Raw genomic sequence first — 26,991 nt, 5'->3', positions numbered from 1 at the left:
GTTGTTGTTGACTGCCAATTTAGAATGCATTTGAGTTTCACCCTTCACTCAGAAACTGTTAAATGTATTTTCTGACATTTTACATGATCTGAAATCACGAGAGTGATAACCGCAGCATAAAACATACTAATCTGTATAGCTTAAATCAATGCCGAGATTTTTTATTTCATTTTATTTTTTACAGGATCTAAGGCTATATTAGTGGAGCTGAGTATGTGCGATCAGGACGAATTCAGAGACACCAAGTATTGTTATACTCCAGGTTCGTTTTCCAATTCATGTTCCGATTTGTGTTCAAAATACAACATTTCATTGAAATTGTTGTTCTTCGATCATAATCTGACATTTGTGGATGGAAGGACGGACAGGCAGACAGTGAACCGATTGCTTAACCCCATTAGGGTAATAAAATTGAGAATATACTGGTAGTAAAACAATTTTGTGGTATAAAAACATTTATCATTGCTCCCCAAGAGTAATTCCTCACCACATCTGGACTGGTCTCCCATCTCTACTGCCTTTGACATCAATTCATCCTGGGTATTCTTCCAAAGTAAATTTCTCTCTTTTTTTCTCTTTTTCTCTCTTTTTCTCTCTTTTTCTCTCTTTTTCTCTCTTTTTCTCTCTTTTTCTCTCTCACTCTCACTCTCACTCTCTCTCACACAGATTTATCCCTGCCTTCACCTCCTTGAAGGCTCATCCAAACCTTCCTTCCCCCAAGCTCGGAACAAGTGTGTGTCTACCCTCAGGAGTGCCAGGAAGCACTATCTCTCCACACTCAAGAATGAACTCTCAAACCTGTCTCCTTCCTCCAAATCCTGGTGGCGTCTGGTCAAATCCGTTTCTGGTGTTTGTTCCCCCTCCATCCCCTCCCTTACCTCAAATGGCTACACAGTTGACACCGCAGGTGACAAAGCCGAATGCCTCAACTCTGTGTTCGCCTCAAAATCTTGTGTCCGAAACCCATCTCTCTTTGTTCCCACCGTACCCAGTCGAACCCAACTGCTCCTGGACTCTGTGTCCTTCTCTCCTGACAAGGTGGAGAGTTTGCAGTTAAACCTCGACTCTGATTCTGCAACCAGACCAGACGGCATCAGCCCACGTAAAATCCTGCTCTGCCGCTCGTTCTCTCCCTCTCTTTGCTCTCTTCACCCTCTCTTTTGCTCAAGGTCAGCTGCCATCTGCTTGGAAATCAACCACCATTATCGCTTTACACAAAAAAATGTGCAAAACAGATCCTTGCAACTACAGACCAATCAGCCTGCTCCAAATCATCATCAAGGTCATGGAATCCATCATTGCTTCTGATATCAAATCCTTCCTCTTCTCCAATGGCTTGATCTCCGATCATCAATTTGGTTTCAGACCTGGTCACTCGACTCTGGACATGCTGCTTCTGCTGTTTCAACAATGGATGGAGGTCCTCAATGCCAAACAGGAGATTAGAGCCGTCTCCCTTGACATATCTCGTGACTTCGATACGGTCTGGTCCCCCACTCTGCTGATTCTGAGGGCCTTTCACTCTTTCACCGCAGCAGGTCGGCAGTCTTTCTTTCTTCTACCGACTCCTCTCCTTCACTCCCTGCTCTGTCTGTGCTCTGTCCCCCCAATATTTCTGCCGGACGCACCAGGTTTGCCAGCAACCCTTTTCTGGTGAAACTGCCAAAATAAAGACACACTGCTCACCTTCACTCTTTCATTCCTCTTTTCCCCACCTCTGGAGCAAACTCCCACACTCTCTTCAATGTCACTCTTCCCTCCAGGTTTTTAAATCATCTGTTCACCACGATGTCAAATCTTCTTCCATCCAAAACTTTGATCTTTTCTACCCCATTAATCCACCCAAAACCCACATCCTTCAAATTCCGTTTTCTTTCCTGGGAGTCCTTGTAGTGTCCATCTTTGGTAACCCATGTATCCTGCACCTGCCCTCTCTCTTCCACAGATCTCCTGATGTCCCTGTTTCCCACTGTTGTTGTGCTTCGTTGTCTCACCACCTCTTGCCTCCTGCTCCCTTTATTATATGTTATATGTGTTAGCTCTTACATGAGCCTCCACGTAGTATTTAAATAAACATTGGGGTAATACCCCTGGTGCTCACCTGGTAGAATAAACAGTATACTGCACCGACTAAAGGTATTTTAAACCAATTTCAATGTATGCTAGAAGATAGGGCAGCATGTAGAATCATACTAACATAATCATGAGACTTTAAACAAACAAACAAAAAATACCTATTTGGGGGGCAACCCCCACCCTCCCCCCAACCCCGTATACCTCCTCAGACCTCAATTTTTCTAATGCATTGAACAAACATTGGTACATCATGGGTGATGAAGGTTGTGGTCAAGTTTCATCGAAAGAGTGTGCGTAGTTTCAGAGGAAAATGCAAATTCCTATTTTGGGGGGATCAAACCTGGATCCATTGTGACCCCGGTAAAACCCCTTAGACCTGATTTTTTTTAATGCCATGAACAAACTTTAGTCACAACACAACAAATATCATTTGTGCCAAGTTTGGTCACAATCCCTTCAGTGGTTTCGGAGAAGAAGTTTCAAGTGTTTACGGATGGACGGACTGACGGACGGACGATATGCCATCGCATAAGCTCCCCTGAACTTCGTTCCAGGTGAGCTAAAAAAAACAACTTATAAACAAGTTTAAAAAAGAAAAATTCCTTAGTAAATAAATGCTGCAAATAAATGCTGTAAATGCTGCAAGTGCTATTCTTTCGCCAAATAATAAGTAATTAAATATAAAAATTGTTGATCATTGACCTTTTGATCTAAAACTTCTAGCTTTTGATTGGTGAACCAACTCGGTGAACAAATTCTGGATATGTGCAAATTCGTTAAATTTCAGGTAAATTTGATGAAAATTAAGGATTTTATGAGATGCTGACCATTGACCTTGTGACCAAATTATTAAATTTAGTTCTCCATATTCTCATAATAAAGCATTGTTGAAAATTTGATGACAAAAGCTCGAATGGTAAAGTTACGGCCTGGATACACACACACATATATACACACACACACACACACACACACACACACACACACACACACACACACACACACACACACAATTGCAAAACCCCATCTCCCGCTGTGCGGGGGACGGGTTATTAACTTGCCTTGTCACTGTGCTTGTACTTTCCCCAGTTTTTCCACATCTTTATCCACTTGGGAACTCTTTCCACCTCCAACTCCTGCCATGGAGTATCCAGGATTTACATTAGCCAATAATAGTATAATAATGAATGAAACACAAAAACAAAAATATAAAGATGGAAGAAATAAAATCGGTTGCTTGCAGTCTATCAATTTTAAATCAAACTGTACAAAGTTTTTCTTGATTAAAAATATAAATTAGAAAAACAGCAGAGGTGAAGGCCAAGATAGATGGAGACCTGGACAAACAATGGGTGTGGGAAGAATGAGAGGCAGGAGAGGGTCCATGGGGTCGACAAGGTGTATACAGAAAGAAACTCTCAGGAGAGAAAACTGGAAATTTGGAAGGAAGGAGGGATTGGGGTCGGGTGGGGTTAACGAGGGTAGAAAAGATCATGGTTTTGGATTGGGAACGACTGCATTGATTAATCATCTTGCTTTTAGCGGCACAAAGAGTTAAATCTGCAACAATGGTTTTACTATTGAACAACAAAAAAAGCATGTCAACTAATTATGATTTATACGATTGAACAATGTTGCAAGCTCTTTTGTATCAATTTTGGTAGCCCATCTATTGTCATATTACATTATAATACAATTCGTCTTGAAAATGTAGTCCGATTGATGTGCATCAAGACATTACAAAGCAACCCTGACAGGTTTCACCACTCACTAGTGACAGAGGGTTGATCGACTATAATCTGCAACAAGTCAGGAGACGACGATGGTTCACGAGTGAGCGGTATTCAATGACAAAGGTCAAAACCGACATTGGAAATATATAAATAGGAATGTATTATCTGTTATGAGGTTAGTTAGGTACACAATACCGAAAATTCGGTTCGATTCCGACAACTTTAAAAATTTGACCTTTGTAACCTTGAAATGTCAAAGGTCGAAGATTCTTGAAATTTGTTGTGAAACTTGTATTTCGTGATATATGTGATAATATAAGATCATGTACGACATTTTACCCTATCAGGAAGCGAACAATGTAATAAAACCATCAAAAATCGACTTTTCTAAATTTCGTGACCTTGTTACCTTGACCTTGGGGCGAAAATGAAAAATCGAGCTCCGTGGGGCGAGGCACATGACATTGGCCTAACCAAATACCGAAACCCCTGTCAGATTCCACCAACTCCCTCGGAGAAGATGTAGCTTCAACTTGATTACCCCCCAAAAAGACATCTTTTTTGGGCGTGGCTCCGCCCACAATGGGCGCAATACGCCCACTCTAGGCAGGACACAACTAGATCATGATATCAACCTCCCACCCAAGTTTTATCAAGATCGGATAATATCATCGGGTAGTTATGCTGCGGACAGACAGACAGACACACACAGACAGACGCACACACATGACGAATATAGTGGTCACTTAATAACTCATGAACCAAAAGGATATGTCTTAAGCCCTCTACAGACATGTTTAGCTGATCATGGGGTGAGACATTCGGATGGTAGGTGCTAAGGATGGCGTGCAATGCATTGTGATGAGGTGAGATGGCTGTGAACATGGTGAGCGATGGGGTGATGTGATTGAAGAATGATAGGAGTGGTAATTAGGATATTGGTAAATATTTGAACCAGTTGGGACAATATTTGAGACAGCAGGGAGATGGGAGTGGGGAAGAGGTGGTTGTCTAGCACGAGATAGATGGAGTTGTTACTAAATACACTCAAAACATCTTGAAAAAGGCAGTTAGCAAGATCCCTTTCCTGTTCTGCGGAGAGCAAACGTTGAGTTGCGCAATAATGACGCATAAAACAACCAGAATCTCTTTTTTTAACTCGCCGACAGAGTCAATGAGCTCTTAAAACTATCACAATGTCCTTCAGTCAGTCAGGCAGTGGGTCCGTCAACAATTTTTCGTTTTTATCCCTACAACTATGTGGCTCGATTGATACGTTTTTAAACTGGACATGATGATTCAAAATAATGGAGCCCTTTCTTTCAATTTCCAACCAGGTGGTGAGATAATTAACGTAAAATGTAATTCCGTGAATATCACATAGTCTATATATAATGGAGCAAGTGTATGTATATATGAATGTCCGCTGTGTAGCCATTAGTTGGACAGCTGGCCTTACACCACCAACAATTGTAACATGAAAAAAAAAATACGTCCGCCATTTTGGTAAGCCCAGGACATCTTCAGACATGTCATTCGCAATCACCATGCCCTGCCTATATAACTAGTGTTACGTGCTCCTCCCCGACCCCCTGGTCACGGTGTACCTCTGAGCCCCGAGAGGAGCCACGGCACAAAAATATGTTATTCTGTGTCAAAGATCAATAGGGAAACCACACCAATGGTTATCAACAAACAAATATTGTATTAAAAATCACACAAGAATAACGATACAACAATAATAGCAGTCAAAAGTACAATCAACACATCTTATGATGGTACCATCAGCTAGTATCGGATAACTCACTGTGCTCCAAGTGAGTGAAAAAAGAACATTCCCCAATGTCTCTACAGCTCAAAGTTGATCCCCTCCAGTGATCATTAGAGCGATGTCGAATCGAAACCCGAACCCCGTTCAGATGACGGGCCCGGTCACACCGCCAAAACAGCAGAAAGGCGTATGCGGCCGAAGCGGCGCAAAGAGTCACGTGGTCCAAAACTGCGTAAAGCAAACTCAAGGCGAATGGGAAATCCAAAGGCACCACTGCGTAAGGCAAACTCACGGCGAATGGGAAATCCAAAGGCGCCCTCCAGGTCTGAACTTTCACGGCTCAGTCGGCGAACCACAGATTAATCTTCCAAAAGCCACGGTGCACACACACACATACACATCAGATACGTCTGAAAGCGGTGGAAATGGCTGACGAAGCAAATACATTGCTTGCCGTGCGAAGCGCACAAATCAAAATGGCCGACGGCTCGTCCTCGAGTCGCAACGACCCGGCGATGATTCTTCAGAATCCCAATGCCAAACCTGACACCCAGGTTGATCAGTCACAGCAAAAACCCCTATCGCAGGAATTCCTATCCAGGAAATTCAAAGTTCACTCGTGACTCTTGCTTGACAACGTTCGATCCAGAACGCAAAGCAACCAGCTTCTTGTCCGACTTTTCGCTCCTTTCTTTTTCTCTCACCTCCTCTTCTTCTTCATCTTCCGGTTCCCGATCCGGTTTCCTGTTTCATTTAACATTAACCTTTTTACCTTTTGACAATAATAATGGCTATTTCCCTCAAACAATAATAATAATAATACATAGAACCAGAAATGTTTCAAGTGGATGAAAACCACAACACCGGAAGTGACGAATCCATAACACTAGATATATTCACAGAATACTTACCCTGCACAGTCAACTTGGTGTGAGCCAACTCTGTTTTTGAAGGTTTTTTTATTTGATCCAATATGGCTGCCAGACCAAGTAAGCGATGACATCATAAATTTATATTCTCTAATATAATTGTTGCGCAAGTCACCCTCAATAAATTTCAAACTGATTCAACTAAGCATTGTCACTGTCGAATTATGACATCAAATTAAGGTACCGATGACATCATCATTAACATATCTTATTCCCATGGGGTGTACTTAACAACGCACCATGGTTAAATTTTTTCCATGGAGGGGTTTCGGAGATATAGAGGTGCAACGTTTTTTATTTTTCCAAGATGGCGCCTGTACCACGTGAACTATGACGTCATAATTATCATTTAAAAAATCTACAGGAAGAGTGCTCCTATGGTGAAGACTTTGTGTCCATCGGAGTAACATTTGCAGATAATTTGTTTTTTTTCACACTCATCAGATCAAGCGTTGTACTTGTCGAATTATGATGTCATAATGTAGGCACCGATGACATCATCATTAACATATCTGATTCCCCATGGAGAGTTCGTACTTGACAATGAGCCTTGTTTCAATTTTTCCATTGAGCTGTTTCGGTGATTTAGAGATGTAACGTTTTTCCAAGATGGCACGTGTGTGTGTGTGTGTGTGTGTGTGTGTGTGTGTGTGTGTGTGTGTGTGTGTGTGTGTGTGTGTGTGTGTGTGTGTGTGTGTGTGTGTGTGTGTGTGTGTGTGTGTGTGTGTGTGTGTGGAAAGTAATAGAAAGGTAGGTGGTGTGGTCATGCTTTTGGTCGATTGATGTGTTTAAGGGTAAGATGTGAATGATTTAATGATATTATCAGATTATAGAGTGTGTAAGGAAAGTTATAAATATATGATAACACATTAAATCCTATTGCAAGTAAAGTTGGAATAAGTGATGTTGCGTTGATGGGTTGACTGACTGCCTGGACGCAACTGAGGTTGTGGATCCACTGATTTACCATCAATTGATGTGGATCCATGATCGAGGTTGTGGATCCGCCGTTTGGAGAGGTCCTGGGCTGAAAGGATTGAAACCTCGAGGAAGAACGGTGCCCAGCTTATGATCCATGCAGTCGGGAAACTAGTCAGTTGCTTACGGGTTAAGGTTCTTGCTTTAGGTGGAGAAACTATGTTTGAGGTTTACAATTTAATTAAAGTTGAATATGGGATGTTGTAAAATTAACATCATTTACAACAATCCTTTAAATTATTTAAGTTTAGGAACAACCGATACTGTACAATTAATTAAGTGTGTGTGTGTGATGAAAGAGAGGGATAGAATTGTGAGGAACAGAAATGAAAAAACGAGATGTGTGTGTGTGTGTGTGTGTGTGTGTGTGTGTGTGTGTGTGTGTGTGTGTGTGTGTATGTGTTTGTGTGCGTGTGTGTTTGCGTGCGTGTGTGTGTGTGTGCGTGTGTGTGTGTGTGTGTGTGTGCATGTACGTGAGTGTAGTGTGGTTCGTTGATGGTTATCATAATATGTGGGTTTCAGAAGGTGGAATATGGAGCCCTCCCAGGTCTCAACGTATCCACCTGTGTGCGTGTATATATATATATATATATATATATATATATATATATATATATATATATATATATATATATATATATATATATATATATATTGTTACGGACCACGGATAAGATGTTAATTTGCCGAGCGGATGGCACCGCGGCCCGAACCGTTAACAACGACTAGACCCGATTCTGAACGTTGGCCAAATCGTGCCACAGATATTCAATTTGGAAAAGACAAAGACGACGCGGATGTGAAGAAGAAGAAGAAGACAAAAAAAAGGTTTTAAATACGATTATTATTTATTACTATTTACAGGACCAAAGAAACCAAGGAGGAGGAAGAATAAGAAAATAAAGCAGAAAGAGGGACGGACCAGAAGGACACAGTGAAAATTCTAGCTTATCTATTACAGTCTTAATTAACCCAGGGACAGAACAAACAAAGACAGACTCACACGGGGAATTGCAGAGTGGATTGGCTGGAAGGAGGAATGGGAAGGCCCAGGCCACTGCAGGCGTCGAGGTCCCGCTCCAGGAGTCGACTCTCGTTCTTGGCGGGAAAGCCTTCGTGTGCAGCGGCGCGTATTGTTCACCGCGAGCGGATGGGCGCTTCGTGCTGGACTCCGGGCTCTTCAGCTCCACTTTAATGCCACTTAACGCCACACTCAACTCGTCCTCCTCCAACGCCACTCTCTTTCTTCATCAACCATTCCTCCTTCAACAACAACTGTACTTTTAGCCACCAACCACCAACCAACTCCTCACCACCTACAACCACCATTCTGACGCATGCGCACACACTTTTTATCGCCCCCCGGCGATCAAACCGCCGGCCGCTAGGACACGCCCATGGGTGAGCTCGCCTCGGCCCTGATTGGTCGCGAGGGCTCACTGACCCCGCCCTTAGAGGGGGCGTTGGCTAGACCACGCCTTGTCCCCGGCGCTGGTCCGACTCCTCCCACCTTTGGCTCCGAGACGACCTCGTGGCTAATGGAGTCTTGGAGCGAAAACAACAACCCACAGCTGCAGCAGAATTCAGCGAACCGCTCAATGCAGTTGGCAATTGAGGAAAGGGGAATGTGCAGGGAATCTACCTTGTCTGAATTCAGTGCAATGGAGTATTAATTAATGGAAGACAAATCCTTAGCCTAATACACAGAATAGGGAAATAATACCAACAAGGAGGAAATATATGATTGGCTAACCGTGATTGTTTATGACCTAATTATGGGACGCACTTTGACCTTTATACACAACTGGAGGAAGGAGGGCGATATTTTTACAATGTACTATACAATAAAAAAAACACAATAAAAAAAACACCATTCTCATATCCACAACACTGCACCCTCCTCCTCTTAGGCACGTCCTGGGCCTATTACTTTTACTTTTAGTGTGGCACGTAGGTGTAGTTCCCTCTGCATTTAACCTGACCCTGAATGCGACAGTTTTAAAACATATATAAATATGTCCCACTGCTCCATTGCACCCTGCCAAACAGATTCACGCCCACAACTAACCGAATTACGGAATGGTCTTCAAACTATACATTTACGGTGGGGGCGCATTATTTACAACGACGCTATTTTATTTACAATACGCAACCCAGGACCTGTGATTGTTCTTTTGGGGGGGAGACAGTCTGCTCTGCATTGACGCACCATGAAGCAACCAAAACGCACCAAAACACCCTCAAGCACCAATCGGTGCACAGTCATTGCAGTTCAATAAAAAAAAAAACCAACAAACCCTTGGTGGTGTCTTGCTCTTCGGCTCCCTCTGCTGGCTAATGCTCTCTTCCAGATGTTGTCATCTTCTTTGCTGGCGGCCTATTTGTCATAATAAAAAGCACAAAACATGTCCATTTTTATTTATTTATGGCCCACAGGGCCGACTAGTGTGGTTCACCTGTGGGGCATAGGTGCCCTGTGACCAAGGTCCGCCAGCAAGATCTCGGGCCTTCATGGCCGGTTCCAGCAGAGGGGCCATGCCCCAACCCATGGGGTCCATAAGTGGTGCTCAGCCACAGACATGTGGTCCATAAGGTGGTGCATCGATGCAGACAGCTGTGGTTGCGAGAGTTTCGGGCGCCCAATGGCGGACTCACGCACGCTCCCCTCAGCGCCCAGTGGCGCACAGTCCTCATGTGGGAGACAAGGGGGGAAAAGACAGATGAGCGAGGGGTAAGGTCACAAGGGTACACATCAATAAAGGCAATGCAAGGCAAGGTGCGTATGGAGACAGAGCGGAGAAAAACTCGTCCCTACCGTATGTCACCCCCCCTGTCACCTACTCTACCCTTGCCCTTACCCCATATTTACAACAATCTACACATTTACAAATTCGTCACTACTGTCACGTCTCCCCATATCTCTCCTATACCAAATTCGTCACCACAATCCCTCTAACCAAAATTTGCCATCACCCAATTCATCATCAATCCTCATAAGGAGGAAGAGATGGAACATCAGCACAATGTCACACCCACGTCATGATGCGTCTCACATTCCAAACATTTGCATCAAAATAATAAAAACCACCTGGCATGGTGTGGAGGCACTTCATCTCAGGTGAGTGGATGCAGATGGTGCGAGGAGATTCTTAATCCTAACTATCTTCTAAATGACATTAACACACTTTACACTACCCGGGGTCTTTCCCTGCCAATCCATTGGCCAACTTACACTATGGGTTCTAAAAACCAATTCCCATTGACCAAACTGTGGTGCTTCTCAATTTGGGGTGTCACTCCCCCGATTCATCTCCCGGTGCCCTTGCACAATTTCCGGGCTGAGTCGTGTAGCTCTCCCAGCAGGTCTACCCACCTGCACACCTCCACCACTGTAGTTGCCACCCGAGCTTACCTAGCTCCTCACCCTAACCTATCTAACTGGGGAAGGCCCCTCCTGGCTCTGTCACCCCTCGGTGCCCTCCTGCACTGGGCTACCCGGGTCCGTCCTCCGGATCCTCGGGCCCCATCCACAACAACTCTACCGGCTCCCAGAGCCCACCTGCGGCCTCACCTGGCCGACATCCTCACAGTGGTGGAGTGCCCAACCAACTACACACACACTAACAGGCTACACGCCCAGCCATTTCCATGACACTAATGCACCCATCCAAATACCATTCTTCCACCACGCACCACAGATGCCATTATCCAACCACAATTTACCTGTACCCTCTACCTAACACTTACACTACCCTCCCTGGGTATTCGTGATGGGGTCCATCCTCCTTTCCCCCATCCACACCTTCGCACCATCCACTCCACTCCACAGTTTCCACCATACTCACTCCACGACCATCCATTCCATACTCCATATATTCCACACTCCATGTATTCCACACAACCATTCTCCATACCTCCTATAGTTGCACACCTGTGCAATCACTCCTGGTGCCACCTGCACCCTCCTTCCTTCCTGGACCATTTGGTCAGCACAACTCACATCACTATCACTCACTCAAACACTGCTCCATACACCTGTCCAGTTGCACACCTGTGCAATCACACCTTTTAACCACACACACGGCATCATCTGAACTACCTGTTGCCCTGCTAACTTAGTGCTCCCCGTCTTCCCTTTAAACTAAGCACATACCACGTCATTATCATCCAAACTAATCTACCTGCGTCCCCACTACCGGTATCATTGTCACTACCTAAACCTTACCGTTACCAATGGTCAATCTCTAGGTCCCTACACACTATATCCTAACCCTCCCGGGCTAGTTTTCACTGCCAAACCCCATAAACCTATTGCTTCTTTGCCCCCGTTGTGAGAGATGGCAGAGTTGCCATCCCACCACATCGGGTATCTCTCACTACCAATTTTGCACACCAAATTCCAGCTAATTAAAAATTTGCCAATCGCTACCGATCGTCCGCCAATCATCTATCTGCCAATCCTTTGCCAATCATCAAATTTTTGCTTTTCAATTTCGGGTCCAAAACACTATCCTCATCACACGTCTACTCACTAGAGCCTCTCGGTGCGCCAATTCATCTCCAAAGCTCGGCTTCGCAAAGCCGAGCAATGAATGCGGGTTGCTTGGTGCCGGCGGCTGGATGCATCCGGCACTCGGTGCAGGGAGGGACGCTTAACCGGGCCGAGATCCCACGCACCATCTCGGCACGGAGCCGTCCAATGGCCCGATCTCGCCCTGCCGGAACGCCTCAACAAAAGGGGGTCGCACTGACGACCCTTCCTACCGGGCCGCCCGCTCCGCATAGCGGAGCACGGACGCGGCCGGTCAGAGCGAGGCCTGGCGTGGATCCCGCACGGCGGTTCTTTCGAAACCGCCGCGGTCACGATCCCCGCGGATCCCCGCGGCACGCAAAGCTGCCCGGCACGCACCGAGGGCCCGATTCGGCTATACGTCGCTCTAACCACTAACCCGGTTAGCGTCGATGCTCCACTTGCATGCTTACACCCCGCAGCCCGTTCCTTGCTCATACATCCAGCCGTTCCCATGCTATTTGTCATTGCACCTTCTCTTACACACCCAGGTACACTCAAATTCCGCTTACAGACGTTGTCACATACCTGACCACCGCACACCTTTGCACACACTCGTCGTTCGCACACCTCACCAACACACCTCTTCGCGCCCCCTCCTCGGTCACCTCCTCTGTGACAATCACAGGTGTGCTCTCACTTGCACACCCAACCACGTGCCTCACTACCAACTCCAGCGTGCATTCCCATACGCGCTCTACCATTCCAGGTGTGCATCCTTCCATTCCAGGTGTACATCCTCTCTCACCTGCCACAACCAACTCACGCTCCACGTCACTCTCACTACTCTCACCTCCACACTCGGTCGCGCATTCACCCTCACTCTCGACCGCGCACTCTGTCCTTATGCACCCGTCCGTTACACACCTTTCTCGCGCATCCTCTTGCGCACTCTCTCCCGTTACACCCTCCGTAACACTCACCACAGGTGTGCACTCTCTCGTTACATCCTCTGTAACACTCCCCACTACGCGCTTCCATGTGCCCCCTCGCACACGCCCTACGACCAACTCACTCTCGACAGCACACTCACTCCTCGGCGCGCACTTTTTCCTCACACACCCCATAGTCGGACATTCTCGCACACCTCCTCCTTCGCACACCGTACCTGTCGCACCCTTCACCAACGGCCTCTCACGAACACCCGGGTCCAAACCAACCCCCAAGCCGACTGAATCTCCCCTCACAACATATACATTTCCTCATATATCGCCACTCCCCTTGGCACCTCGTCTCCACACCTCCTCTGCCACCTGCAAACTCTTTATTTGGTCAGCAAGCACACCATCACGATTTGAGCACCGACCTTGTACATATTCCATCACCTCCTCCTTTATCTCCCTCTTAGTTTCCCTCCGTCTCTTCTTAATTTCACTCACCCCCTCTTCCACCTCCTCTAATTTTTGCTTCACCTCTTTTATTTCCCGGTGCGTCTCCTCAATTTCGTCCTCTAAGGCTACCTTGACCGTTTCTATGTGCGTCCTCACCTCCCGGTCCTTCATTTCCATTGCGTCCGTCACCTCGTCCAACCTCGTTGTCAGTCCCTCACGCACCACCTGACATTCCCTCTTCGTCGCTATCAAGTCATTTTTTAGTTCTTTTTGTGTCGCCTTTAACCCTCCTAGTACCGCAGTGTTCTTTTCTACTTGATCCACTAGTTCTTTTTGTCCCACCGTCAGCTGCTCTACCTCCCGTGTCAGGTCCTCTCTGCCCCCTTGTAACCTAGCCGTATTATTCCTCACCTCTTTCTCCATATGCTTCTCACCTTGCTTTACCTCCTCGCGTACCCCCGAGACCTCCTCGCTTACACCTCATCTGATCTCCTCTCCCATTTCTCCCATCTCTTTGGTAGATGCCACCCTCATCTGTTCCAATTCATTCCTCTGAGCATCCAATTTAGCGTCTAACCCGATTTTCACCTCCTCTATCTGCTCTCCCATTTGTTTAATTTCCCGGGCGGATTGCTCCCCTATTGCCCGCAATTTGTCTTCCATCCTATCTTCTAGCCCCGTTAACCCATTCTTTACCTCTTTTATCCCATTGTCTAACCCCTCAAATTTCTTGTCTAAACCCTCAAATTTATTTCCCATATTGTTTAACCCGTCTCTTAATTGCTCACTAGTACCCCTCGCTTCGTCCCTCATTTGGCCCCTCAATCGCTCACTATCAGCCCTCGCTTCGTCCCTCATTCGCTCACTATTAGCCCTCGCTTCGTCCCTCATTTGCTCACCCATTTTTTTCATATACCCCATCATCTGCGCCGCGAAGAGGTCCAATTTCCCCAGCGCTGCGGTCTCGGCTGCCGCAGCGCCGCCATTTTGTGCCTCTGCAACTACGTGCGCGAGGGCGCCATTTTGTGCGCCTGATACTCCCTCAACCACCTCCTCATTGCTCTCCTCCATTTCTTCCCTGTGGTCCTGGGTTACCCCTAACCCCTCTTCTAGCTCACCCACCTGCATCCGATCGCCTTGATTGTCCATGGCACGACTCAATTTGGGATGTTAAAAAATTTTTCGGCCACTCGTAATTTCGACCCAATTTTTTTTTTGATGTTATACAAAATTTGGTTCGGGCCTCGAATCTCACTCCCAGACACCAATTGTTACGGACCGCGGCTAAGATGTTAATTTGCCGAGCGGATGGCGCCGCGGCCCGAACCGTTAACAATGACTAGACCCGATTCTGAACGTTGGCCAAATCGTGCCACAGATATTCAATTTGGAAAAGACAAAGACGACGCGGATGTGAAGAAGAAGAAGACAAAAAAAAGGTTTTAAATACGATTATTATTTATTACTATTTACAGGACCAAAGAAACCAAGGAGGAGGAAGAATAAGAAAATAAAGCAGAAAGAGGGACGGACCAGAAGGACACAGTGAAAATTCTAGCTTATCTATTACAGTCATAATTAACCCAGGGACAGAACAAACAAAGACAGACTCACACGGGGAATTGCAGAGTGGATTGGCTGGAAGGAGGAATGGGAAGGCCCAGGCCACTGCAGGCGTCGAGGTCCCGCTCCAGGAGTCGACTCGCGTTCTTGGCGGGAAAGCCTTCGTGTGCAGCGGCGCGTATTGTTCACCGCGAGCGGATGGGCGCTTCGTGCTGGACTCCGGGCTCTTCAGCTCCACTTTAATGCCACTTAACGCCACACTCAACTCGTCCTCCTCCAACGCCACTCTCTTTCTTCATCAACCCTTCCTCCTTCAACAACAACTGTACTTTTAGCCACCAACCACCAACCAACTCCTCACCACCTACAACCACCGTTCTGACGCATGCGCACACACATTTTATCGCCCCCCGGCGATCAAACCGCCGGCCGCTAGGACACGCCCATCGGTGAGCTCGCCTCGGCCCTGATTGGTCGCGAGGGCTCACCGACCCCGCCCTTAGAGGGGGCGTTGGCTAGACCACGCCTTGTCCCCGGCGCTGGGCCGACTCCTCCCACCTTTGGCTCCGAGACGACCTCGTGGCTAATGGAGTCTTGGAGCGAAAACAACAACCCACAGCTGCAGCAGAATTCAGCGAACCGCTCAATCCAGTTGGCAATTGAGGAAAGGGGAATGTGCAGGGAATCTACCTTGTCTGAATTCGGTGCAATGGAGTATTAATTAATGGAAGACAAATCCTTAGCCTAATACACAGAATAGGGAAATAACTACCAACAAGGAGGAAATCTATGATTGGCTAACCGTGATTGTTTATGACCTAATTACGGGACGCACTTTGACCTTTATACACAACTGGAGGAAGGAGGGCGATATTTTTACAATGTACTATACAATAAAAAAAAACACAATAAAAAAAACACCATTCTCATATCCACAACAATGTGTCTGTGCCGGTGTGTGTCTGTGTGTCTGTGTGCGTGTTTGTGTGTGTGTGCATGTATCCGCACGCATCCATGAGCCAATGCGCAATCTCATTGGAAAATATTCTACATTGGAGGTGGACACAGCCATTCTTACCTTTTCAGCATCACCATCCAACAATGTTGTCTCATCAGCACTGCAAGCACAGACAAGATGTACGATGCATGGCCATTAATGTTAGAAAGTTTTGCAAACATTTAGAATTAACCATTTTTTTCCTTATACTGTATGTTGATTGTTCAACAACCACACAATACATTAAATACGATGCAAGTGTTCAAAATATTTTATCAAGATCATGTGGAAATGACACCATAAACAAATATTAAAGCGCATGGCGATCTTAGGTTAAATCTTAAAGAAATAAGCAAAACATACTGAAGCTATGAAATCACCAAATACAGTAAGATGGAACACTTTCCCGAACCCTAGGCCCCGAAAAGCTCTATTCATTCAGGAAATTCCGAACGTAAACATGGTATAGGAGAAAAGGCTTCCTCCTTCAAGAAATATTAAATGTGGTTTTTGAACACCCAATTGCAAAAATCCAATGTCATATCCATGATAGGTGGCAGCATGCTTCAGATTAGAGTGCTCAGCGTCGCACTGCATAAGGAGAGTAGTTATTAGACCAGTTGTCTCGAAGAATCATCATCGTCAAGCTCTACTCCGATAGTGCTGTACCAATCTGACATGTCCAACATGTCTGCTGTGAATGATAGGATGACTGTAATGAATGACTGTAGCAAGAATGGCAAATGTCTGGTGGTCTGTTTAAAGCTCCGTCTGGACTTCCTATCCTGTGGAGGGTAGGAAGCCTTACGTGCAAAAAAAACTTTTAAGGAGATCGATTATTATCTTGAGCAAACACATTTGTGAGCATATTGATGAAGCAAATTCAGAATTCTAGTTTAAGTTGACAAAACTCTAGGTGCCAATATTGTCTGACGCTAGCTGGTCAACAAGTAGTGTTGGTGGTAGTGCTGGTGGTGCTGGTCAAGTGGTGCTGTTGTGCTGTTGACAAGTGGTGCTGGTCAACGCCAGCTGGTGTTGATTGCGGAAAGTATAGATGGACTGAAGGAGAAGACGAACAAGTCTGATGGTGAATATCGGAAAAACGAAGGTGATGGCAAGTGGTAAAGCATGTGGGAGGTGGAAAGAACTGGGAAGTGGCCATGTGCTGTGTGCAGGAAGGGTGTCGGAGTGAATTCCATTCAATGTACAATGTGCGCTGAGTGGGTTTATCAAAAATGTAGTGGTCTGAGAGGGTCATTAACCAGTGTGGCAGCTACATTCAAGTGTAAGGTGTGCACAGAGGGAGCTGCAGATGGAGGAAATGTTGAGTTGGATCTTGGAGACGGCGTGAAGCTGGAAGGTGTGAAAACATTTTGCTACCTCGGAGACATACTGAATGGAGAAGGTGGATCAGACTCGGCAACGGTTGCTGGAGTGAGATGTGCATGGAAGAAGTTTCGGGAACTGAGTGGCGTGCTGACGAGGAGGGGAGTGTCGTTGAAGCTGAAGGGAAAGGTGTATGCTGCATGTGTGAGAAGTGTTACGATTTATGGGAGCGAGACATGGGTAATGAATGTGGAGCAGCAACGAAGGCTGGAAAGGGTGGAAATGCGAATGGTTCAGTGGATGTGTGGAGTATCGCTGAGAGAGAGGAAGACAAATGATGAATTGCGAAAGATGATGGGAATAGAGCCTGTGATTGATGTTGTGAAGAGAAACAGGTTGAGATGGTTTGGTAATGTGTTGAGGAAGCATGAAAGTGACTGGTTGAGAAGAGTGATGGAAATGAATGTAGAAGGAGGTAGAGGACGGGGAAGACCGAGAAAGACTTGACTAAAAGTGGTGGAAGATGAAATGCGGGCAAGGGGGTTAACTAGGAGAGATGCAGAAAATATGGCAAAATGGAGAAGATTGTCATGGGGCCCGCAAAGCTAACCCCCGCTCCAGCAGGGAAAATGGCCTTAAAATGCCTGTTGTTGTTGTTGTTGCTAGCTGGTCAACAAATTGCCTCATTTTTAGGAAACAAGCTGTCCGATTTCCAAATTAATAGTCAGGCCACAGTCAGCATGTTTCTCCGACTGGAGGCATTAAAGTGATATATTTATTTCACAGTAATGTGAAATGCAATCTGTTTACTCGTAAAAAAGACTGGAGTTAGAGATTCATCTGAATGTGGCTATGGTGGGCCACTATAGTACCCACTAGAATCAGGAACACAGTGAGAAACCTGCACGTTAACCACAAACACCATTGAGCAGATTGTAGCTCATGGAATTTATTACGTAGCAGAAAGCAATCAAGGTAATAAAGGCAAATCAGAAAGGTAGGCTTGCAATGAGCACAGTGGGATATGTTCAGAACAAAAGCCGAATGGACAGAAATCGTGAATGTTATTTGAACAAATCCAGCCAAATGATATTTTCCTAACACAGATTATCTTATCGAATTCAACTTAGCAGGACTAATTCACTGACAGTGCGATTCAACTGAAAGATTTGTCATGTCGAGTGCTAATTTCAATGGGACTACTGTCCTGGATTTTTGTGATTTTTTTAAAAGTTCAGATGCACGGATGTCTATCTCTTTGTTTAATATTCAATTCAGAGTATAGGATTTATTTTTATACAAAGGTGGGCGGTCCGCTTCGAAAGTCCGCTTATCCGCTTATCCGCTGCAGCGGACTAACGTTTTCGAAGCGGATAAGCGAATCGGAACAACCCCCGGAAACCGAAGCGGATAAGCGTAAGCGGACTACCGAAAAATTAAAGCGCATCGCGATTCGCCAAATCAGCTGTTAGCCTGAGCCGTTACTCTAGAATTGTGAATATTTATTTAAGTGAATAATAAGTGAAAACTGAATATTTTATTGGACGCTAGAGCGGCAATAACGTCAAGATGGAGAGATTTCTGACTCTCCAGCCCAGCGGCAGTGCCAGGGACAGGCACACGAGCGACGCAAACCAGCAGTCCCAGCACAGCGACATCCACAACCCGGCGGTCAACATGATGGGGGACGTGGAGGACAGTCAGGAGATCTGCGCCCTGACCCCTCAGCTCGCGCGCAGCGAGAGCAGGATGTCGCTGGACTCAATCGAGTCGGCTGAGATCAACGTGACAATGGACACAGACAATTCCAGCCTCAGCCAGAAGTGGAGGCACATCGCCCCCTTCTTCAAGGTCATGGACAGCAAGGCCACGTGCACCAAGTGCTCAAAGACACTCAAAGCCCAGCCCGGATCAAGTTCAAACTTGAAGGTGCACTACCAGAGGTACCACGATGCCCAGCACAACGTCCTGCGGCAGGAAGGGAACAAAGGGCTTTGACGGCAGGTTAGTTCTTATATTATTATTATATTTTATCGCAACGAGTTGAAAATTAATAAGTGCTTCTTTCTTCTTATATTATATTATTATTAAATGATTAAAAAATCCTTGCCGGTCTAATGATTCATTTGAAATGAATTAAAATCAGTTGAATGACATTTAATTTTTCAATTTACAAATCTGAAATTATTTGACATTTGTTTTATAACTTTTCTTTTACTTCAGGTTCAGCCACCTCTTCGTGGACATGGACCTTTTGATGGCCACGGCGCTGCACCCCCAGCACAAGCTCGCCACGGTCAGGGCCATCTGCAGGAGGCAGAACAACGACGCCATCTGCGACCTGGTGAGGGACAAGCTCATCAGGGACCTGCTCGCCCTCGTCCTGCCTGACGAGCACCTGGGCCCTGCCCCCCAGCAGGGACCCCAGCCCGGCTCGAGCAGTACGGACTACCTGTTCGCCATGGAGGAGGGGCAGCAGGAGGAGAACCTCGAGGAGAAGATCAGGGAAGAGGTCAACAACTGGTCGAGGAAGCCGCTGAGGGGGAACCCGGGGCTCTCGCCCAATCTCTTCCCGCTCGAGTTCCGTGATGCTTGGGTAACTCTATTTCTCAGGCATAACACGCCGCTCCCGAGCTCTGCCTCGGTCGAGCGCGTGTTCAGCTACGGGTCGGACATCCTCAGGCCTAAGAGGTCGGCCCTGGCTGCACCGAACTTCGAGGCCCTCGTCTTCATGAAGGGCAACCTCCAAATCCTCAAGAAGGCCCACGAGGTGGAGGAGGAAGACGAGGACTAGTCAACAGACTGCTAGTCTGTTGACTAGTAGACTCTCTTGTCAAAGAAAGGACGGGCAAATTGATTTTTCTTTAATGTAACTTGCATATATTAAAATTATATTTAAATTAACTGTAGAGTAGAGTAGAGTCGAGTGGAAAACTTTATTTCAATAAATTTTGAATACATTTTATTTAAATAAAAATGTATATTTTTGATCTTAAAAGCTTTGTTTGTCTTTGTAGTAGTTAGAAATGGCTATTTAGGCTTAAAAAGCATTAAATTCCCTTTAGAAACGTCAAAAATCGCTTTAAAAACGTCGAAGCGCTTTTAAAAAATCGAATCGAAGCGGATAAGCGGATAACCGGTAAGCGGACTAAGATTTTCGGCCGCTGAAGCGGATAAGCGAATCGGACTACACGGGCTGGCGGAGCGGATAAGCGGTAAGCGGACTTAAAATTTTCCGAATCGCGCCCACCTTTAGATTTATATAGGCCTGGTGTTGGCTTAACAGTTAAGGTGGCTGGCTTAAGATATTAGGGTCTTGAGTTTGAGTCCCTGCCGAGACATTGAAATAACACCAGGTGGGTTGACAACCTGTCATCCTTCCGAGGTCAGGAAATGAGTACCAGCTTATTGGGATAACAAGCCATCTGAGTATCCTGCGTCGGAGTGGCGACCCGTCCAGGATTTTACTCCTTAGCCAATGAAACTGCCTCGGCAGCACCTATGCACCTCACATTGTGAAAGGAATAGTTATATGATTGATATGATGTCAGGTCAAACAAAAGAATCATCACCTTATTGGAACAGAAGCAACTAGACCCCTTGCCCTCTTGGCCATCTGACAGAGGAAAAAAGGTACGGATCCAGATAGATTTGGCTTTGCGCTCCAAAATGTCAACTCTGGTTGAACTCTTTGTCACAGCATCTTCATCTGCTGAGGTCTTCTTAACTCAGTTGTATACTTCAAGTTATTGGTGCATGACGGATAAAATAAACAGGACGTAAGCTAACCACCACGGGAAGCAAGAAGAAGGCTGATGTTCCAGGCATTAACTCCTCATTGGAACAAAAAAGGTATGGTTTTTTTTATTCCCCTCCCCACCCACCAACCCCCAACCCCCTTTTTGCTCCAACAAAGGGTTAATGCCTGAAACACCAGCTTTGATTTCCTCGCTTCCATTGGTGGTTAACATACCTCAATCAATATTTTGTTCATTTCATCCATTGCTCTACCTGTATGCCGATGCAGTTCAACACGAGCCTTGAACAGCAAGACGAGTTCTTCATTCTCATCCGGATGCACAGCTCTAGCACAATCTTCATCCTCCAATGCTTGTTCACGAAGAGCAAGAATGGTATGTGCTGCTGCTCTCGTGCATTGTCTATGCTGGTGCATACAAAATCTTAATATAGGACTGGTCTTCTATGGTGCTCACAGGCTAGCCTGGCAAGCATTCCACCTTGCCCCTTGATGAGCAAAGCTTCTGGAACCTCAGGATTTGCCTTTGCCTGCCAACATCACAGCCTTCACTATCATCTGTTGCATTTGGCTAGACAGATTGAGCTGACTATTGCCAAAGCATCCTATTTCGTAGCAGCCAAAGAGTACAGTGACATTAAAATGTTCAACATGTGAACAAAAATGCAACTTACTCTAAACATTTGTGAACTGATTCTTCTGCATCCAACAGGCCAGTTTTTCTGCACCTGAACATATTGTATTTCTTCTCAAGGTACCCTTAAGGTTATGGGTAGTCACACATTATACAGGCTGAGCCAAAAGTAACTATCTGGAGGTATTATGACAAGGTGAACATTATAGGCCTTCTAGCACCTAAGGAAGCAAGTAATAAGCCTTCCCAGGCAAAATGGTATAGTTACATCTGCCACCGAAGGTGGATGGAGGTTATATTTTCACCCTGTCTGTCTCTTTGTCTCTATGTGAACAGGATATCTCAAAAGGTTGTGGGTGGATTTGGATGAAATTTGGTGGAGAGGTAGTGTATGTGTCAAGGATGAAATGATTCGATTGTGGTGAAGATCCGGATGATTATTGAAGATCCGGATGATACTATTATAGATACTAGGGCATGCCCGTACTATATATAAGCTAGGACGTGCCCGTACGTGGGTGCCCGTTCCTTGCCAAAAAAAAAAAAAAAAAAAATTTGTGTAGGGGTGTGTGTGTGTAAACATCCTAGGGCGTGCCCGTACGTGGGTGCAAAAAAACATGCGTGCAAACAACAACAACAAAAAAAAACTTTGAAACCACGTGGCAGTAACGACCACAGAACCCCCCCCCCCCCCCCCCTCTATTTACATGAATGGTTTGGTCCATTCGCAACGACCACAGAACCCCCCCCTCTATTTACATGCAATGGTTTGGTCCATTCGCAACGCCAAAGCGAACGGCGAACGGCTAAATCGCCATAGCTCGGTAAGTACTTGTCCGATTAATTTCAAACCTTGAAAAGGCACATCCTCGGGTCCCCAGCAATATACCTGGCAAGTTGCAAGTATATCGGACCCGTGGTTGTCGAGAAACAGCGGTCACAGACAAACAAACAAACGTACAAACGTACAAACGTACAAACAAACACACAGAGATTACTGGAATTATAGATAGATACAGTCAACCTCGTTAATCCGGCCTACTTTGTTCCCAGCACCCAATGTAAGATTAGCGAGATTGTTGGATAAACGATTTTGTGGATTAGAGGGATAAAATGAATGGTGAAAATCTGTTCCATGGATTTTTTGGTCGGATCGCGTGATTTCCGGATTCAACGGGATCGGAATAACGAGGGTTGACTGTATTGCTAACAATGGTGTATGTCCATGTGTTAGTCTGTCTCCCGTTTATGGCGGCCACTTCCCATGGTGCATTTAAAATGTTCAACATTTACTTTTGTAATGATGGGAGAATAGGCATGAATAGTGTTGCCACCAAATTTTATTTCGTAAGAAGGATATTCTACATTATTTTTAGACAAATTAAACCTGCGCACCCGGTGTTGCACGGTCATTTCACGGTGAGTTTTGGCTCTGAGTGAAACCAAGTCCATGAAATACTTTAAGTTGATAGATTAACTTAAACTTTTCGCATCACTCAGGACGCGCGTACTTTTGCTTGCTTTTCCCATCACTGAGGACGGGTGTTTTTACTTTTATCGAATATTGGAGCCAAAAAAGTGGAACCTCCGTGGATGGGTATTGTGTATAGATTATTATAGCAGAATATGATATCATGTGTCAAAGCATGAGAGAAGGTGCTACTTACTGTACAAATCCAAAACGATCAATATGTTGATAGAGTTCATAAAGGTTGCTTTCAGAGTCTTCATCAAGTTCATCGGGTCCCTAACAACACACACATGCAGATGCCATTTAAAAATTTTCTTGTTATTTCCTTCTCAAATTAGGGAGTGAAGTTTGCTTTTCAGGGAGGTTGTAGGGGAGGGTTTCAGCTCAGCCAGCTTATTATATTGCTCCTACACGGAAAATTGATTATACGTTTTGTGACGTGCCCTTCAGCCAGATGTTTTCACAGTTTTAACAAAAGCCAAATGGGACAAGAATTATGAGTACCTGATTTTTTTTAAAATAAAAAAACAATGCTCCACTCCCTCACCCACTCGCCCTCTCCCCCAAGCTGCACCCTTGGAGAGGGTCCAGAAGATTGAGCAGGAATGAATTAGTACAGCTAAAATTTCAACAACATAAAAAGCAGCAGACAGCAGTAAGAGAACGATCTCTTTGAGTTGTATACACACCTGAACAGAGGCAAAGGTGGGAGAAGAGTGAAAGCGGCAACAACAAACAGAAAGAATATGCCTGACTCCCTACTATCGGTATAATTTTACAACTCGCATTCAAATCAAATAAAAACAAGCATTGAGTATTGCGCTGCAATACATGTCCCCTACCGGCAGTCTGTCGTCCGGAAAACTGTTGGGGAAATTACACGTATTGCACTGTGTGAATTATATAATTACCAACTCACGGTCTGAGGTACCTCGGCTAAAAATTATCCAATTTGCACCAAATAAAGTTTATGAATGGTTGCACAGACCCCTACTTCTCAATAAAAGTGGAAACAGAATGTAAATTGGAGTTAAAACAAGGAATATTAACAGCTTTGACTTACCGCACTCCAAATTATAGTCCGGAAAACTGTTGGGGAAATTCCCAAAGTTCAAAGTGCCATAGCTTTGTCAAAAATGATCGAAACGTCGTGAAGTTCGAACTTGATCTGTAACTTAGTGCCAAGTTTGAAATCATTAGCATTAAGGGTTTAGGAAAAAAAAAGTCCGGAAAACTGTTCTTTGCGTGACGGACTGACGGACTGACAGATGGACAGACGGAGGGACGGCATGCAAACCTATAGTCCCCTCCGGTGTACACCGGTAGGGGACTAATAATGGTTGACTGCTGGACAGAGTGAAAAAATAAAATAAGATTGCTGTTGTCAATACTTGATCGATTACGAGCCAGTGGGCTTACTGCAAAGCTCATGTTCAAGAGAGAGAACGTCATGATCAACTATGTGCCATTGCTACATTTACACTCTGCTGTTCATATGGAGCAATGAGTTTGCCGTAGATAAAGCCACAGCCTGATGTTTTGAATGATGTTTGTTTTCGTTAAAGATGATCCGGAAGCCAAACAGCTCAGGCAAAAACATTAGAAGTTCCAACTCTGCTCTTGCGCCTTCTTCAGTTGGAATTCATTTTGACGGTGTTTTTAGGTTTCCCAGTCGAGGCCCTTGGACACTCAGAATTAACGGACAAATGTATCGCTCTTTATGCAATGTTTTCCCTACAAGTGGCCAGGTTCTATCATTAGCCGACCTTTATGTTTAGAACAAAGACGATGCAATAAATAATTAATCGAGTTTAAAGAAGCCGTGCAATGAATCGTGAGTGCCGAGCTCCTCTTCAATACATAACGCATTGCCATAAAAGCAGCAGGAACACCTGATCTCCATTGCTATAATATAACAACGAGTTTAAATGCAATAGCCATTGCTGTTCCTACACAAAATTAGCAACATCTGTTTAGCACCAGGGAAGTTAATTCATATACTCGTAAATCTGCAGCAGAACATCATCATAAGCACACAACGGTGTATTGCTCTGGGTTGCATGCATCCCATTGTATGACCAGACTACCTATTAGTCCAGTCGTTAAACAACAATTATTACTGCATGTTCAACAAAATTTGAACAAAAGGTTTCTCGATGGCTTTCACCTCTTTGATACCTCTACGTTAAAAATAAAAAATAAAGTTTACCAAAATATGACATGGGGAACTACCTGAAAATAGGCCAAATCCAAAATGGCCGCCATCAAAATTAACCAAAGTGGAAAAATGTCATAAATATGGAATTGATCAAGATAAAAACATGTATGATTCGTCTATTTATATCAGCCTGAAAAGATAAATGCATTGGAAAGTATTGTTTATATGTGCTGATTGATATGATAACATAGAGATTGTAGACTGTTGAAAAAGAAATAAAAATTTTAATCAAATACAAAATGTTTGCCTAATAATGGCTAAAATTATTTATTAATTATAAATTAATATATTTAAATTATATAGAAAATATGAAATTATTTATAATTTTATTAATATTAATCATGAAACATCTGTTTACTTATTTTCAGGTGACTGATCTCAACTGATTGCGTCAACTGTAGACAAGAAAGAGATGGCTACCTGTGTGCTGTGCCTGGAGGCAATTAACCTGGACAAGCCTCAGGATTATGCAAAGTTTTTTTTGTTTGTTTTTTGTTTTTGTTTTTTTGTATACAAGATCGAGGCTCGTGAAAGAGCCAACATTAATCACACAAAAGTCAAACCGACACATAAAATACAAAAAATAAGGGGAGCGGTAGACAAGATGGGGAGAGAGGGCGAAGGACACAAACACAACATTTGAGGGCAGGGACATCGGGAGAAATGTGGAAGGGGGAGGGCTTGGGGGAGGGGGCTTGGGGGAAGTTGACAGAAAAAGGCTGTATTGGTATTACTAATGCCAATAGACTGCGCAAATTAGATGTTCCAGACATCATATACACTGAAAACTGCTGTCTTGTTGTACACAAAGAGTGTCGAAGTAAGCATATTAATCCAAAAGCAATCAAGGCAGATCAAACACGTAGTGCATCTACAGATACAGCTCAGAAAACACTTCGATCACATATTACATCATTCACTTTCAAAACTGACTGTTTTCTGTGTGGTATTTCTGTTGACCAGGATGCTGCATACAAACATCCAGATAGACGTGTACTTCAGTTCAGCCATGTGATGACGCTCGACTTCCAGAAAAACATTGCATCACAATGTGCCCAGAGACACGATGACTGGGCCAGGATGGTGCATTCACGTATTGTGCATATACTTGACCTGCCGGCTGAGGAAGCTATCTATCACCATGAATGTGAAACACGCTTTTGCTTAGGGAGGAATAATTCCTGCAGCATACACTAAACAGGAGGCCGCTCCACCGAAGAAACAGAAACCTGGACGACCAAAGAGTATGTCCAAGATGGCAGCATGAGATTGCCATTGCATACTTAGAAGAGAATGATGATGAGACTATTACATTAGATAATTTACATTCCATTATGAAAATAAGAAGTGGGCTGAGCGATGATGAATTGTACACGACAGCTCAGCTGAAACGGGAGCTGGTGAATTATTATGGGGACAAGGTGTCCATAACTACAATTACGCAACAGCCTAACATTGTAACTCTGGGTTAGTCAATGGGTTAGTCAAGAAGGTACCAGCATGTGTTATAAAGGAGTTGCCCATCCGTGTTACCTCTGTCATCGATGGAGGCGCCCTGTTACAGCACCAGTCCTGGGCCAAGTCCACATCGTATGCCAATCTCTGCCAACTATATATTGCGTTTGTGCGCAACCTCT

General features: G+C 44.9%; 1 protein-coding gene across 5 annotated transcripts in view; it reads right to left on the bottom strand.

Moving 5' to 3' along the window:
• Positions 1 to 26,991, bottom strand: part of LOC137412267 (USP6 N-terminal-like protein) — a 1,021,586-nt gene that overhangs the window by 968,019 nt on the left and 26,576 nt on the right. For 3 of the 5 annotated variants that reach the window (XM_078769786.1, XM_078769787.1, XM_068097523.2), the window contains exons 4-6: positions 23,333 to 23,412; positions 16,030 to 16,069; positions 3,138 to 3,212 (exon numbers count right to left, since the gene is read on the bottom strand). In XM_078769786.1, the coding sequence (XP_078625912.1) occupies positions 3,138 to 3,212; positions 16,030 to 16,069; positions 23,333 to 23,412 (195 nt within the window). Of the gene's footprint in view, positions 1 to 3,137; positions 3,213 to 8,490; positions 8,694 to 9,943; positions 10,720 to 16,029; positions 16,070 to 23,332; positions 23,413 to 26,991 lie in introns of those variants that run through there. The other 2 variants (XM_068097529.2, XM_068097537.2) reach the window with 2 other exon arrangements.

The sequence above is a fragment of the Myxine glutinosa genome, chromosome 1 (genome assembly GCF_964187855.1).
Source record: "Myxine glutinosa chromosome 1, kmMyxGlut1.1, whole genome shotgun sequence".
In the NCBI taxonomy this organism is placed as follows: Eukaryota; Metazoa; Chordata; class Myxini; order Myxiniformes; family Myxinidae; genus Myxine; species Myxine glutinosa.
This window is presented reverse-complemented; position numbering and strand designations above follow the sequence as displayed.